Raw genomic sequence first — 18,107 nt, forward strand, 5'->3', positions numbered from 1 at the left:
TCAGCCGAGGAGGACGGGGGACGGGTACAAGGGGGCGAGCTGGACACATTTTGGGCTGGGGAGACGGGGGGTGTGCTACATGTCAGTTATGGACTGAGGGAGCCTACAGGCCTTCAATCAGGTGCTGAGCGACACGCTCCAATGCACAAGCAGGAGAGGAGATGAGCAACGAAGGAATCAACTCACAACCTGACGGGTTCCTTTCAGTCTGAATAAAGTGTTAAAATCCACTGCAAAAGCACAGGGAAATGTATCATGATATTGATATTGATTTCTACTGCAGGTATTAGTTATGATATTACTGGATTGAGAGGTTTTGGTGTTTGCTTAGTATCGTACTTTCTGTTGAAGCACTTTCCTTATTTTTAGCTTGTGATCACATCTCCTCCTCCCCAAATTACAACAAACCCAGAAGTGATTTTAAAATGCAGCTTTATTCCAGAAAATACAAAAGGATCCACAGCCTTTTCTACTTTGTTCGTTTATGCATGTTTTACTTGTAATTGTTAAAACAAGATTTAACAAAAAAAAAACACAAGTCTGAAATGGTCATGAACCACAGGAGTTTCAGTTTGGAGAATTGCATAGGAATCCAAAAAGCTCTTTGGCTTTTTCTTTGTTCAGTTTTTCCAGTTCAAAGTATGAAAGAATTATCAGAGGCTAAAATCTTTCTTTGTTTTAAATCAATACAGTACTCTGATCAATCAGTACAGCAGGTACGAGCAGCAGTGCTCCTAACGAATCTGATCTTCTCTCCATTAAGCAGTCTGATTCTTCACTCTATTAAGCAGTCTGGGTCAGATTTCTCAGTAAGGACTGGTGATTATGGTGTACCTTTCTCAAGCAAGAAAATACAGTGTTCCAACGTGAGGCCCAGTGATTGTGACCTCTGTTACGTAAGCTTGATCTCTAATCATAAAACCTTACATTTTTGCAGTGTTCTGTTTTATTTCTTCAAAGATGAGTGTAAGTAATAATATTTTGATATATTGATATAGTTTGATGCATTTTACCATTTTATTTTTCAATTTTGTGTTTGAGAAAAGAAACGGAAAACTCCATCCGTTTGATTGTGGATAATTGTTCTCTATTTGTTTGAATGGACAGTTGAGATGAAGAATGTACATGCTAGCTAGTGTAGCCACCATTGTCCCTGTACACCATTGTACTGTCATCTGAAAAGCTTGTGCCTTAACGCACCTGCGGGGTGGTTTTTCCCATGATCCTTTGCCGCTGAACAACCAGCAGTAACAATGAAGGGAAATTGCGTTGTGTTCCATTTCCTGTTCTTTGTCGTGGTGACATCAGAATCAAGAACTGACAATAAGAAGCTAGCGTCACATTGTACTCATAACAGAGACGTACAGGTCTACACAGATCGCTCTGGAGAACTCTGCTCTGTGGTGTTTCACTGTGCTGTGGACAGAATGTGAAGTGCGTCGGGAATGTTTCTCTGAAAGGCTTTTTCTACTGCTAATCACAGAGATTTTAATTAGTAGCCACGTATGGATCAGCATGAGCTCAAAAACGAGTCCTAACGTTTACTGTAAAATGAAACCAGGAGAAACCCAGCTACCCAGCATGCCAAGCAAGCACCGAGCCCATGGCCACTGCAAAGCTGCTGGACCAACCAAACGGTTTCTCCCATGAAACCACTCGTCTGCTTTCTACAGTTTCCAGCAGTGAAGGTATTCGTAACAGACAGACGGATGCCTGAACACACACACAGGTACCGCACACCCTCACTACCAAACACACCGAGTGACACACACACAGGTACCGCACACCCTCACTACCAAACACACCGAGTGACACACACACAGGTACCGCACACCCTCACTACCAAACACACCGAGTGACACACACACAGGTACCGCACACCCTCACTACCAAACACACCGAGTGACACACACACAGGTACCGCACACCCTCACTACCAAACACACCGAGTGACACACACACAGGTACCGCACACCCTCACTACCAAACACACCGAGTGACACACGCACAGGTACCGCACACCCTCACTACCAAACACACAGAGTGACACACACACAGGTACCGCACACCCTCACTACCAAACACACCCAGACTGAGTTCACGATGGAGTGACACACACACACACCACATTCTTCCGGTCTCCAGCCCACCGACACCGCGTCACACACCGTTTCCAGCATCACAGAAAATAAGACAGTCAGACTAAAAATGTACAATTAAGATCTGAGAAATGTCACGGGACAGGGAGCCTTGGACGTACAGGAAAGAGGCTCCCTTCTTCACATCTTTACGCATGACGCATCAGTAAACACCGATATGACAGAAAACACACATTAAATATACACATCTATCATACCCCACCATGCACTGCCACAAGTCTTTGCTCAGTCCGGTTCTGTTGACGTTTTTGTTGACGGCCTCCCCAGACCTCCTGTGACTGTGCAGGACAGGCCTCTGACCCTCACACCCGTTCTGAGAACCCAGAGCGAGGGGGGGGGGGGTACTCCCAGGAGAACACCCCCAGGGCCAGCTCCTTCCTCTGTTCTTATTGTGAAGAAGCAAACAGTCCGTATTACACTGAAGGACTATTACCCACAGACATTACCAAAGTTCTACTTAGATATATATATTTTTCCCCCTCTGTCCTGGCCGGCTTTTAATATCTACAGAAATACAGACACCCTGTTAAATGCAGTATTACCTATTGCTTAAGTTGCCATGGTGACATCCCGTGGCATCCGCGAGGCGATGCAGCGTGTTCTCACCTGGCCATCGGCAGCTCGGCTACGGTCTAATAGGACCGGGCAGGAGACAGTACTGAAGCGTGGCTCGCGAGGGTCAGGGGGAGTTACCCCCCCCCCCCGGGCAGGAAGACTGCCCGTCTCACGCAGAGCGACCAGTCAGACGGAGCGACACAAACACAGAGCGCCATCTCGATTAGCGGGTCTGTACGGCACCATCCCAGGGCGGAGCAACAGCCAGACTTTCTGATTGGGCAGCCAGCGGTCTCTGATCCAAGGAGTGGCCACGCCCCCTCTCCCACCTTTCCCGTCTCAACTCCTCCGTTCTCCAGCAAGCAAGGCTTGGGTAGCCAATGAGAGCGGCCCCTCTGGTCTTCGCCTCCGAGCGCGCGGGCCAATCAGGAGGAGAAGCAGAGGCCGCAGCACTCCATGCAGATCTCCAGGCAGTCTGCGGACTCGCAGCACGCGTCGATGATGCCGCAGTCCATGTCGCAGGGCAGGTCGCAGTCGCCGCACTCCTCCGAGGCGCAGCAGCAGCAGAAGCAGGAGTCCGCGGAGGCGCAGGAGCCGCAGGAGGCGCAGTCCAGAACGATGTTGCACAGAGTCAGGAACTCACAGAACAGGCAGGCCAGGATGCAGTGCACACAGCAGTCTGCAGGGGAGAGAGAGGCACACACACATCACACACACAGAGACAGAGACACACACACACGCACGCACGCATACACACACACAGACACACAGACACACACACACACACACACGCACGCACGCACACACACACACACGCACGCACGCACGCATGCACACACACGCACACACACATCACGTACACACACACACACACGCACGCACGCACGCATACACACACACGCACACACAGACACACAGACATACAGACACACACACACACGCACGCACGCACACACACCTCAGGGACAGCAGTCGCTACACTCCCATTCCTGGCTCATTAACATTTTCTTATTGTTAAAGTGGAATTAATCTCCCTCATACATCACAGGGTACGTGGCAGCGCCGGCGAAGTTTCGCTGCTAAACGCAGCTCTGACTCTGCTCTCTGTGGCCACTCTGATTAAGTGCCCTGGGCCTCGGGTTTGTAACCAGAGGATCGTGTGGCTGTGCTCTGCCTGCACAACCTCACTGAACATCCCTCAGTATAACGGATCGCGTGTCATCCCTCTAAGTTCCCCTGGACGAGGCTACGTGGGTAATAAATAAGAGAAAGCTAAAGGAGATTACAGGTTTACCAAGAGCTGAATCTGCATGATGGGAACAGTGTGTGTGCGATTTAACAGGACAGAATAACTTCTTGGCAGCTGAGCGGGGTGTAAAGATGGAGTCAGCATTCCGAGGGTTCAGGCAGCTATCAAACTCCTCTTGGAACGAAATGAAAGGAGTCTCCTGTTTTTGGTGTTTTATCTGTGCTGAGCTGAGCTGCTTTGCGTGCCCACTCTGTTCTGAGCGAGACCAGACGCTCCCCTCTGGGGGTCCAGGCTAACGAGTCCATCTGATAGCGGGGAGAACTGAGCTGTGCCGGAGGGGTCGTACGGGAGCGATGGCGGCGTATCTGGCCCCTCCCTGCCTGTCTTTCAGACCAGGCCATCAGCGTGGCCAGCAGGAGATTCTCCCAGTGATTCCAGTTCCACATTCTACCCACTGCAGTGCCCACTGCACAACCTACTGCACAACCCCACTGCACTACCCCACTGCACAACCTACTGCACAACCCCACTGCACAACCTACTGCACTACCCCACTGCACAACCTACTGCACTACCCCACTGCACAACCTACTGCACAACCCCACTGCACAACCTACTGCACAACCTACTGCACAACCCCACTGCACTACCCCACTGCACAACCCCACTGCACAACCCCACTGCACAACCTACTGCACAAACTACTGCACAACCTACTGCACAACCTACTGCACAACCCCACTGCACAACCCCACTGCACAACCCCACCGCACAACCTACTGCACAACCTACTGCACAACCTACTGCACAACCTACTGCACAACCCCACTGCACAACCTACTGCACAACCTACTGCACAACCCCACTGCACTACCCCACTGCACAGCCCACTGCACAACCTACTGCACAACCCCACTGCACAACCCCACTGCACAACCCCACTGCACAACCTACTGCACAACCCCACTGCACAACCTACTGCGCTACCCCACTGCACAACCTACTGCACAACCCCACTGCACAACCTACTGCGCAACCCCACTGCACAACCTACTGCGCTACCCCACTGCACAACCTACTGCACAACCCCACTGCACAACCCCACTGCCCTACCTCACTGCACAACCTACTGCACAACCCCACTGCACTACCTACTGCACAACCCCACTGCACAACCCCACTGCACAACCTACTGCACAACCTACTGCACAACCCCACTGCACAACCCCACTGCACAACCTACTGCACAACCTACTGCACAACCCCACTGCACAGCCCACTGCACAACCTACTGCACAACCCCACTGCACAACCTACTGCACAACCCCACTGCACTACCCCACTGCACAACCCCACTGCACAGCCCACTGCACAACCTACTGCACAACCTACTGCACAACCCCACTGCACAACCCCACTGCACAACCCCACTGAACAACCCCACTGCACAACCTACTGCACAACCCCACTGCACTACCCCACTGCACAACCTACTGCACAACCTACTGCACTACCCCACTGCACAACCTACTGCACAACCTACTGCACTACCCCACTGCACAACCTACTGCACTACCCCACTGCACAACCTACTGCACTACCCCACTGCACAACCCCACTGCACAACCCCACTGCACAACCCCACTGCACAACCCCACTGCACAACCTACTGCACTACCCCACTGCACAGCCCACTGCACAGCCTACTGCACTACCCCACTGCACAACCCCACTGCACAGCCCACTGCACAGCCTACTGCACAACCCCACTGCACAACCTACTGCACTACCCCACTGCACAACCCCACTGCACAACCCCACTGCACTACCCCACTGCACAACCCCACTGCACAGCCCACTGCACAGCCTACTGCACTACCCCACTGCACAGCCCACTGCACAGCCTACTGCACTACCCCACTGCACAACCTACTGCACTACCCCACTGCACTACCCCACTGCACAACCTACTGCACTACCCCACTGCACAACCCCACTGCACAGCCCACTGCACAACCCCACTGCACAACCTACTGCACAGCCCCACTGCACAACCTACTGCACAACCCCACTGCACAACCTACTGCACTACCCCACTGCACAACCTACTGCACAACCTACTGCACAACCTACTGCACTACCCCACTGCACAACCTACTGCACTACCCCACTGCACAACCTACTGCACTACCCCACTGCACAACCCCACTGCACAGCCCACTGCACAGCCTACTGCACTACCCCACTGCACAACCTACTGCACTACCCCACTGCACTACCCCACTGCACAACCTACTGCACTACCCCACTGCACTACCCCACTGCACAACCTACTGCACTACCCCACTGCACAACCTACTGCACAAACTACTGCACAACCTACTGCACAACCCCACTGCACAGCCCACTGCACAGCCTACTGCACAACCCCCTGACACTCACCGTCCCGCCTCGGAGGGGGGGGGGGGGGAACCTAAAGCACTCACCGTCCCGCGCTTCGTTGGGGATCTGCGACCCCCCCGATTTGGAGCTGCTCTTGCTCTTCTTGCTCATGTGACTGGTGATTGACGGGTTGGACTGCAGCTTGCGCGGGTTCTTCTGCGAGGCGGGGCGCGGGGGGGGTCCGGCGAGCGGGGGGGTGCGGGTTCCACCGTTCCTCACCCCGTTCGGCTGCGGGGGGGGGCACCCCACCCCGTTCTGTAGCAGGCTGGTCGAATCTGACGAGCTGTCCAGCGGGAGGACCAGAGGGGTCGATCGGGCCTGGGGCTGACCTGCAGATTAAAAACAAAAACACAAAGAGCAGACATCTTCAGCGTCCCGCACACACACATTTCAGCTCTCTGATTCTACCTGAGAAAGACCAGACCTGGAGCAGACATCACCACGCTCAGCCGTGCTGTGTTGGGTGCGTCCAATAAACCAATACAAAAAAGTTATTTGGTTAACTTTCTGAACACAGGAAAGTGGAGAGGCTTTTGTGTTTGAGTAAATTCAGTCTTTACTGAGTAAGAGCTATGCTGTCTTATCAGTCCCACTTCAGGTAAGAAAGTGTCAAAAGAACAACAGAATAAATAAGCACTGAAGACTGGTAAAGTCTTCACACCCTAAACTCGGCCTTTATGAGTAAAACAGCGAGTTCACGGCAGCGGAGCAAAGCTGAGGCCAGGTCTGCTGAAATGAGGGGCCAGGTCTGCTGAAATGAGGGGCCAGGTCTGCTGAAATGAGGGGCCAGGTCTGCTGAAATGAGGGGCCAGGTCTGCTGAAATGAGGGGCCAGGTCTGCTGAAATAAGCGCACATTCACCCTAAATCAGGCCGGCGGTTTCTGGGAAAGGCGCTGGGAGTCAGCGGGGAGGGGGTCCTGATGGGACGGGCCACATGTTTACAAAATCTGCTTCCAGGAGCCCCACGGCGACCCCGCACGTCTAGACGGTTAAGTAACGACGCGGTGGAGTCGACGCTGTGCGCTTTCCTTTATCCTTCCGCCAGCGCGCTCCCCATTTCTCTCTACACACGCTCCTTCTCTCTTGCCCTCTCTTGCTCACACTCTTTCTCTCTTTCACTCTCACTCTCACTCACTCTTTCTCTCTTTCACTCACACTCTCACTCACTCTCTCTCTTTCACTCACACGCTCCTTCTCTCTTTCCCTCTCTCGCTCACACTCTTTCTCTCTTTCACTCTCACTCTCACTCACTCTTTCTCTCTTTCACTCACACTCTCACTCACTCTCTCTCTCTTTCACACATTCTCACACACCCTCTCTCACTCACTCTTTCTCTCTCTCTCTTTAACTCACTCTTTTCCTCTTTCATTCACTCACTCTCTCTCTCTTTCACTCACACTCTCACTCACTCTCTCTCTCTTTCACACACACTCTCACACACTCTCTCTCACTCACACTCTTTCCTTAAAGGGAAGCAGATTTGGGAGAGTGAGTTGTGGGCCTCAAACCATGAAGTCCTTTCTAAACACAGGTAGAGCTGAAAATGATAAAAAATCAACAGCGTATTAACTCCATGCCTAATAAGCGGGTGCAGCTATGCACTAAAAGCTAATGCAGATTCACAGCAGCACTGATTCCTGCTGCAAATCAAACCAGGTGTTTTTTCCTCTTCTTTCTGGCTGAGAGAGGCAGCAGCAGTGTAAAGTTTTGTCAGATGGTGACTGCAGTCCTGTATTTATGATTTTATTAAAGTTATGGATGAACTCTCGGCTGGAGATGGACTCCACCCAAACGTGGCTCTGTGAAGCTCAGACTGTGAAGCTCAGACTGCGGTTCTCTGTGAAGCTCAGACTGTGAAGCTCAGACTGCAGCTCCCTGTGAAGCTCAGACTGCAGCTCCCTGTGAAGCTCAGACTGCAGCTCCCTGTGACTTCACAGCCCACAGAATGTTCTAGTGTTGCTCTGAAAGCTGCTCCAGGAGCTGATCTTGGCATGGTGTCGCTCCCCGGGGCTACGAAACTCTCATTACGACGGACGCGAGAAACGCGCGGGAGGAGCACACCTTCCACCCAGGTGAGATAAATACGGTCTGCCCGCGCCGTCGTTTCTAACGTCCTCGTCCTGCGGAGGGAAATATTTTTGTGACCAGTGCGCACGCTTTCCAACACATTTGAGTAAATCTGGATGATAACTGCAGGAAAACACGGTTTCGTTGTGCAAGATGAAGCGTCTGCCAAAAAAAGAGACACGCCTCTGTACAGACGGTGAGACCATAATGGAACATGACTGGCCATAAACACACACATATATATATATATATGAGATAATAGCTGAGAGACAGGTAGACTTATTGTGTAGAATTATTATTTTTGGGTCACACGTGGGGTCGCTCGGCAACCGTTGGACTGTTATTCAATAACATCATCCTTCTCTGTCCGGCGTTTTTAAAAACGCCGCTCCAGATGCGCTCTGGGTAAAGAGCAGAAACGTCCCGTGCCTTTCGAGCGCGTTTAGCTCCCGCCAACATCGTCTAAATCTACTGGTAAACGTTCTCACTCTCTCACTGTCAAGGTTCCCGCTTTTTTTTCTTTCTTTTTTTTGACAAAATGGAGGACGTGTTGCGATCTGTGTGGCATTACAGAGCCATTCAGGAAGTTCTGAGCCTGACGGGGAAAACCAGCGCCTCCTCCTTCTCCTCCTCCTCCTCCTCCTCTCCTGCTGATGCGTCGATCCCTTTCTCCGAGCCGCTGAGGTGCGTTTGGGTACGTCTCCAAAGGGTTCTCTGATTTAGTTCAGTAATACTTTTCCCCCATTATATTTCACCTTTACTGCCTCCTTGTTCTTAAGCTGAGACACGAGGGGCCCAGGAAGCGAGTGTTAGGATCCTGCCGGAGAGGAGAGGAGGAGGAGACGCGGTCTCCTGAGTATATGCAAATTTACGCCTGTCTCTGCCTTCTGATTGGCAGCTGCCTCGCAGCTCAGAGACAGAACACTGATGGAAAAGACACACAGGAATCAAGCGTAAAAAAGGGAAAAGTAAAGTTTCTGTTCACCCCCACCCCCCAACACCCCGCCTCCCCGCTTCCCCCATGGAGTTTCAGGAGGGGCAGCACAACTGATCTTAAAAGGCAATAATAGGAGAAAAATGACTTTTTTTTTATTACTGTGTCACTGACTTCTGCCTCAACAGCAGTCTACATCAGTGATCGCTTCAGCGAAGCAATTACCAGACTTACAATTCCCTCATTTGTGAGAATTGGAAAAGTAAACAAAGAAAGACACAAAGGACCTTTGAACTTTGACTTTCAAAGGTTGTGGGTTCGATTCCCACCTGGGGTGCTGTCAGTGCTCCCTTAACAAAGGAAGTTAACCGGAACCTGAGAAATACACATAAACAGATATATATATATATATATATGGTATATATATATATATATATATATATATATCTGGTATATTTACCAGAATGTAATACGTGTATGTTCCTGCTAAATGGCAAAAAATATAATATTTCAATTCATACTGCATGAAATTAAATCTATTTTCTTTCATTTGTAATAAGCTCAGACCCTGAATATTAAGTAATTATCAAAACAGAAGTTTCAGTGTTTGACCAAATGTGCCCCATATTTCTAAACAAACTTTGGCGTCTTTCGTAAGCGGTCAGTAAGACACTAACAGTCGGTCTGGTGGCACTCGTGACGCTGAAAAGAGTCTCTTTTCCAGATTATATCACCTACAGCAACGCCAGCCCATCTCCATACCGCATTCTAATATATGCTAATGTATGTTAATATCTTTTTATTATATGCTAATGAATACCCGACTACCTCCCAATTCAGCCTGTCACTGACAACAGCACATCAATAACCAGGAAGCCCCACCCCCTAACAGAAATCCTTCCTAAATGGTTCGCGTTGGATTGCTTTGTTTTATGTTTTTTTTTTCCAAGCAAAATTACAAGTTTAATAATTCCCCCCACCCCCTCAAACATAGCCAGGTGCATGAAGCACCCACTGCAAAAAACAAAAAGAAAAAACAAGAAAAAAGATTCCTTTGCTGATATTTCACGCAGAGTATTTCCCCCGCCTGTCAGATAGAGAACCGGACTAATTCCACAGCTGCAGGTTCGGAGGTAAATGCCGGGCACTTTGACGAGGTTCCCGGTCTTCTTCCTACAGTCACAGATCAACATTTTCAAAAGGGAGACATGCTGAACTGTACATTGCATAAGCAGTCCTATTAGAGGCCGTCTCTAACCCAGGAAGTATGTCATCCATATGCTCCATATGTCTGTGCCTGGCAACACGCTGAACTACCAGACCCCCCCGCCCCCCCTCAGACAGAGACCTGCTGTGGTCTGTACCCGCTCACACCCCCCCCCCCCCCCCCAGACAGAGACCTGCTCTGGTCTGTACCCGCTCACACCCCCCCCCCCCACCCCAGACAGAGACCTGCTGTGGTCTGGACCCACTCACACCGCTGCTCTGAGATAGCGCTGCTCTGAGATAGAGCTGCTCTGAGATACTGCTGCTCTGAGATAGCGCTGCTCTGAGATAGCGCTGCTCTGAGATAGCGCTGCTCTGAGACACTGCTGCTCTGAGATAGCGCTGCTCTGAGATAGCGCTGCTCTGAGATACTGCTGCTCTGAGATAGAGCTGCTCTGAGATAGCGCTGCTCTGAGATAGTGCTGCTCTGAGATACTGCTGCTCTGAGATAGTGCTGCTCTGAGATAGCGCTGCTCTGAGATACTGCTGCTCTGAGATAGCGCTGCTCTGAGATAGCGCTGCTCTGAGATAGCGCTGCTCTGAGATAGTGCTGCTCTGAGATACTGCTGCTCTGAGATAGAGCTGCTCTGAGATAGCGCTGCTCTGAGATAGCGCTGCTCTGAGATACTGCTGCTCTGAGATAGAGCTGCTCTGAGATAGCGCTGCTCTGAGATACTGCTGCTCTGAGATAGAGCTGCTCTGAGATAGAGCTGCTCTGAGATAGAGCTGCTCTGAGATACTGCTGCTCTGAGATAGAGCTGCTCTGAGATAGCGCTGCTCTGAGATAGCGCTGCTCTGAGATACTGCTGCTCTGAGATAGAGCTGCTCTGAGATAGTGCTGCTCTGAGATACTGCTGCTCTGAGATAGAGCTGCTCTGAGATAGCGCTGCTCTGAGATAGCGCTGCTCTGAGATACTGCTGCTCTGAGATAGAGCTGCTCTGAGATAGCGCTGCTCTGAGATACTGCTGCTCTGAGATAGAGCTGCTCTGAGATACTGCTGCTCTGAGATAGTACTGCTCTGAGATACTGCTGCTCTGAGATACTGCTGCTCTGAGATACTGCTGCTCTGAGACAGCGCTGCTCTGAGATAGAGCTGCTCTGAGATAGAGCTGCTCTGAGATAGCGCTGCTCTGAGATAGAGCTGCTCTGAGACAGCGCTGCTCTGAGATAGAGCTGCTCTGAGATAGAGCTGCTCTGAGATAGCGCTGCTCTGAGATAGAGCTGCTCTGAGACAGTGCCCAACACCAGAAAAAGCACAAACCTCAGAAACGGACACCGTCCCTAAAAATCAGCTTCAGCCTTTTTCCTTCCCAGGAGAAAAAAAAGCGAACAATTACAACTCCACAGCCATGGCTCAGAAACAGCTTCACAGAGACCACAGACCTTTCCTTCCCAGTTATTTTACCCATTTGTCTTTTCATTTTTGGGTAATGTTTGTCAAGTGCACTCTATAATTCATTTTTTGAGTTATAATAATGTGATAACTGACAGTTATGGAGAACTTTAGGAACAACTGAAGCTGAACAATGCTGAGCCCTGTCTGCTCTTGACAGCTGGGAGAGGCAGAGCTGCTCCAGCTCTGTCACTGAAGCTCAGGAGCGCAGCGTCTGATCAAAGTCAGTCCGTCCAGAAGAGAGAGTCGTGAGAAAGTATCCGGGAGAAACACGAGCCGGTTGTGTTGAGCCACGCTAGCAGGACGCAGCGGAATCAGCGCGTGATTTACACACGGATTTCACCGAGTCGTCCCCCAGCTGGACCCAGAAACGCGAAATGGTGTCAAAATATTTTATAGAGCACAGAGGAATGAGCAGAGTTTATCCTTCTCTTCTCGGTCCAGCTGGGAGAAGCTCTGTTTTGGGGTGGGGGGGGGGGGGGTTGTGTTCGGGGCGTAAACATGCTGGCGTCGGCACCCTTGGGGCTCCAGGGGTAGCTGGCTAACAGGCCGGGCCTCATTTCCCAGCATCCCGCCTGCCGTCTCCACAGCACAGGGCCAACAAGGTCAAAGGTCAACGCTCTGTGTGGTGCACAAAACTACGGCAGCCTCGGCCTGGGACACGGGGCACGGGGAACATGGGGTACGGGGAACAGGGGGCATGGGGAACAGGGGGTACGGGGAACATGGGGTACGGGGAACAGGGGGTATGGGGAACATGGGGTACGGGGAACATGGGGTACGGGGAACAGGGGGTACGGGGAACAGGGGGTATGGGGAACAGGGGGTACGGGGAACATGGGGTACGGGAAACAGGGGGTATGGGGAACATGGGGTACGGGGAACAGGGGGTATGGGGAACATGGGGTACGGGGAACAGGGGGTACGGGGAACAGGGAGTACGGGGCACGGGGCAGTGGGCCCTGGGTCGGTCGTACAGAATGGAGCCCTTGTGTTTGGGGAGGGGCTGATTCTCTCCCCCCAGGCTGGGAGCGCGTGATCCCAGGAACATTTTTATCACTGCAAATCGAGCCCCCCGTCCCGAGACGGCCTGTCCCAGGGAGAAACTGAGGAGGAATGAGGGTGGGGGTTTTAGGGATTTCGGCGGATTTGAATTGTGTGATTCTCTAACTCCAAGTGTCTCCAAAGCTGAGGATTTTTTAAACTATTTTTTTGTTTTTAAAAGGCAGAGTACATCTGTGGGTGTGTGCGCACACACAGAGAGACACAGTGATTCACCAGCAGGTAGTTAAAGGAGTGAATAAAAGCCCAAATAAGCAGGTTCTGTGTGGAGTGGCTGGCCGCAGACAGACGGGATTATTATGTAGACGGGCCAGGCCCCAGTCATGTGATCACCGCCCATGGGGAGCGGGGGGGGGGGGGGGGTGAGTCATAATCTGCTAACTGTTCACCTCTGCACTGAATGACTGCAATGCCCCCCCCCCCCAGAATGCTGTCCCATATCCCTCTACACCCGACCCCCCACCCCCTAAAAACACTGTCCCACATCCCAACATACTAGCCCCTGCACGCCCCCCCACCCCCAAAACGCTGTCCCACATCCCAACATACCAGCCCCTGCACGCCCCCCCACCCCCAAAACACTGTCCCACATCCCAACACACCAGCTCCTGTATCCCCCCCCACCCCCAAACTCTGTAATTAATGGGTGTGAGTCAGTGTGGCCACTCCCACCTGCCAATCACAGAGCAGAGTGAGCTCAGGGGGAAGCTCAGCGAGAGAAAAACAGAACTTCCCTGGACTAGGACCTTAAAACAGAGAAACCAGGGAGGAGATAAACAGCATGTGCTGGGGGGGAAATAATCAGCAAAGCAGGAATTAAAAAATATATATATAAAACTCACTAACACAAGAGAGTGTGGCAGATTCGGCTGGATTCAGTAAAAAAAAAAAAAAAAGAAGAAGAAAAAATCATTTTGTGAAAATCTCTCCAAGAGCAGAAGCACAAAGGGAAAGCTCGCGCCGCTCAAATCTAAAGCGTGATAATAAGTGCGAGGAACGGGGAAATGCATTAGCCCAGGCGCATGCAGCGCGCACGGCTGCGTCTAATGCATATGTAAAATGCGCTTAGGCAAAATTACCGTGCAAATTTACCAGGGATAAGAGACGATTCGATGGCATGCTTCTTAAACACCAAAGCCAGATTTCAAATGGGTCCCCAAAATAAGGGAATGGCCGCCCCAAACGAGAAGGGGGCGACCGAATCAGTCCTAATCCCCCCCGACAAGCCCTCATTTCAATGACAATCTGGGGCGATGGGAGCGATGGGAGCGATGGGAGCCCTAATCAGAGAGTTTCAGAGTAGCGACAGGGACGCGGGGCTTTTAAAGAAGCTTCATTTCCTGCCACAGGCCCCCCCCCCCCACCGAGGAGAGATAATGAGCGACTGAAGGGGGTCGGGGGGGCGCCACGGTAACACCACGCCCAGACGGAACAGATGTGCTCTATCAGGAGGAGCGGAGAGAGGGAGCGGAGAGGAGGAGAGAGGGAGCGGAGTGGAGGAGAGAGGGAGCGGAGGAGAACAGGCGGAGGAGAGCAGGTGGAGGAGAGCGGGCATTCTGTCAGTGAGAAGCTACCGCCAGGCCCAGGGGGTTTCTCTCAGGCTCAGGGGGTTTCTCTCAGGCCCAGGGGTTTCTCCACCAGTGAAAAAATCACCACCTTCCAGAGGTGGGTAACACACACGTTTAGTGTCACTGTTCAGGGTGTGGTTTTCGTTTAGGATCCACAGCACCGCGGCGGTGTCCGGCTGAAGGTGTTTACACCGCTGGGCTCCATGGGATGCCCGTGGGGTGTTGATCCGGACGAGCGACCCGCGGACAGGAGAGTAAATAAAATAAGCGCGGCTCAGACAGGAAACCACAGAGACAGCGCTGAAAATGAGACGGATTACAGCCCCGTGGGGGGGGGGGGGGGGGGGGCTGGGGGCCAGGGGTTCGGGGGGGAATCGCACCAGCCACCGGGGGGGGGAGGGGGGGGGGGGGTACAATAAGAAAGGAGGTCTGTAATGGCCGATCGATACTGCGGTGAGGTTGTGAGGTTGCAGAGCGGCCTGCGCGTTTGGACACACCAGGCCGGCTGTGCGCAGTGAGGCACCGCCCCTCACAGATGTGACTCACTGTGGCCGTCATCCCACATTCCTGCAGAATTTTACACAGATGCATTATGGTTCTGACAGCTGGCAGTGTCCACGCGCCGCCTGTGTCCACATCAGACTCACGCCACAGCGGACTACAAGAACGCAAACGGCAGGACACGCCAAGCGCTCCCGCAGACGATTCTCTGGCTGATTCAGTGCGTGTTCCGTATGCCAAAAAACTTGTTCAAATACTTTAATAAATACAATTTTTATTAAACACTGTGTGTAGCTTAGCATATACCACACAGCAGTGCCAACGATCTTACATGACAAAAAACAAACACATTCAGTTTGAATGAAATTGAGGGTTGTCATGAGTAAGCATGCAAAGAGAACAGAGACAGATTTGGGGGGAACGCCCGTGCCCCTCAAAGAGAGACAGCAGACTGCCGTCCTGCCCCAGCGGCAGGAACGTCCCGGGCCAGTCCTAAACTTTCACCCCCATAGAGCTGAGCTGAGATCTTTTTTAAACATCAGTTTTATATATTAGTATAAATTAATGCACAAACTGTGAAATATGGAACTTTCAAAGTGGCATGTAGCATGTTTGACTTCTTGAACCTCATATCAAGCCAGTTGTGGCATTTTAACGACTAAAACAATAAATCAAATTAAAGGCAAACCCAAATTGCTACCATATTACTTTCAAACTGAACAAGTCATTCCAAAGTCCACTTAAACATACACGTTAGACAAAAATGTAATACATATGACTTCAACTCACAAAAGTTTAAGCAGATCCACGACCACACCCAACATACTGTTACTTGCAAAGAAAACGAAACATACAGACCCAGTTTGGGATGATCTCTCTCTCTCCCTACCTCTGTTTCTCTCTCTCTATCCCTCTCTCTCTCTCTCTCTCTCCCTCCCTCTGTTTCTCTCTCTCTCTCTCTCTCTCTCTCTCTCTGTTTCTCTCTCTCTCTCTCCCTCTCTCTCTCTCTCTCTCTCTCTCTCTCTCACGCTCTGAAACCCTGTGAAACTCCACCCGTCTCTCGTTCGCTTTCCGTTTCAGTGGCAGCTCGACGGGTCCTGTACGGATGCTGCCGTCACACTTCTCCATCTTTCATCCATCCATCCATCTTTCATCCATCCATCCATCATGTCAGGCGAAAGCAAACGGCTCAATAATCTCAAATGTCGTCACTCAAGTCGGCAGATCAAAGCCGCAGTGAGAATAAGCGCACATACGCGGGATTTCTGACGCACAGCGTTAAGCACACTGTCGAACTACACTGGAATCGGCACTTTGATGTCACAAAGGCGCTGTTCCTTAATTCTGGAAGTTATTTTGGAGTTGGAGTTTCGTACGACCAAGAGAATGAACATGCAAGGTCATAGCAGAAAGATATTAAGGGGAGAAAAATAACTCATTCTAAAAAAGTGGAGTAAAATGACCTTAAATCTGTGAAGATGTTTCCCAAACTCACAGGTACTGAACAGAACTGTTTCCCAAACTCACAGGTACGGAACAGAACTGCTTCCCAAACTCACAGGTACAGAACAGAACTGTTTCCCAAACTCACAGGTACTGAACAGAACTGCTTCCCAAACTCACAGGTACTGAACAGAACTGTTTCCCAAACTCACAGGTACGGAACAGAACTGCTTCCCAAACTCACAGGTACAGAACAGAACTGTTTCCCAAACTCACAGGTACTGAACAGAACTGCTTCCCAAACTCACAGGTACTGAACAGAACTGTTTCCCAAACTCACAGGTACTGAACAGAACACAGTGTTCCACCACTGAGGGGTTCTGGTGGTTCTATGAAACTTTATTTACGCAGTCGCGCGTTTTTACGGGAGGTTCCGGACAGACGGCGGGTCCTCCGCCATCGACCACGTGTGTGAGGGGAGCAGCTCTGCGGCGCTGAGCCCGCGACACACAGAGCGACTCTGAGCCACAGCACACACACCGAGCGACTCTGAGCCACAGCACACACACCGAGCGACTCTGAGCCACAGCAGACAGGCCGGCCGCGTTCGCGTTACATGTGCGCCAAACGCCGTGCTTTTCTTTGTGGTATGACCTTTACTTCTTAACTTACAATTATTTATTTTTTAAACCTGCAGCTGTTTTTAAGCGAAGCCGTATCAGAAACCCAGAGGTGAAAGCCATTTCCAGACATTCCCAGACTGCCAGATGTGTGCAACTGCGATGACATCATCAGCCCGCGCCGGGCCATCTGTGCTCGGAGTGCGACCGCGCTCCCGTTCGGCTCCTTCGCCCGTTTCGCCCTGGAGAGGCGCTCAGCCCAAACAGGTGCGGCTGAGTAACAGACCAGCTCTCTGCCGCCAGGCGTCAGAACCGCTCAGACGAGCAGAGCGCACGCTCACTTCACAGCGCGGAGAGAGACCCGGAGGAGCCAGAAGCTCCCCGCAAACGCGGTGATGCAACACCCCTCACCCGCCCTCCCCCCTTTACGGGCGCTGGAGGAACACAGGAAGCCAGAGTACACCGTGTGCGTTGCGCAATCAGCATGCGGCTACGGCGAAGCTTTTACGAGCCGCGTTAAACATGGAGGACCGGCGCCAGGGCTGCCCCCCCCCCCCTTTCAAACAGCGAAATGACCCCCCTCGTCAGAAAGCGTGTGAGTGATAATATGGGGTCTCACACAGGAAGGGGGGGGGTGCTGACAGACCCCCCCCCAGTCACCGTTTTACTGCTCCCCTGTAACTGTCAGTCTGAGTCAGCTCGTTAAACAGCTGCTTCAAAGGCTGTTCGCCCGGCGTGGCAGGGCGCTATATAGCCCCGCCCCATCGCTGTTTTTTACCATGTGATCCGTCCCGGGCCTCAGCCCCAACCTCACCTCACAGCTCGCTGTACTTATGCTCATTTTCTC

The 18,107-nt window shown here is 51.7% G+C and overlaps 1 protein-coding gene across 2 annotated transcripts in view; it reads right to left on the minus strand.

The window, feature by feature from the left end:
* Window positions 1-415: 415 nt before the first annotated feature.
* mdfi (MyoD family inhibitor) overlaps window positions 416-18,107 on the minus strand; it is a 41,343-nt gene continuing 23,651 nt past the window's right edge. For both annotated transcript variants that reach the window (XM_035387172.1, XM_035387171.1), the window contains exons 4-5: window positions 6,450-6,734; window positions 416-3,393 (exon numbers count right to left, since the gene is read on the minus strand). In XM_035387172.1, the coding sequence (XP_035243063.1) occupies window positions 3,140-3,393; window positions 6,450-6,734 (539 nt within the window). In that variant the 3' untranslated portion in view covers window positions 416-3,139. The remainder of the gene's footprint in view (window positions 3,394-6,449; window positions 6,735-18,107) is intronic.

The sequence above is a fragment of the Anguilla anguilla genome, chromosome 13 (genome assembly GCF_013347855.1).
Source record: "Anguilla anguilla isolate fAngAng1 chromosome 13, fAngAng1.pri, whole genome shotgun sequence".
NCBI classification, from domain to species: Eukaryota; Metazoa; Chordata; class Actinopteri; order Anguilliformes; family Anguillidae; genus Anguilla; species Anguilla anguilla.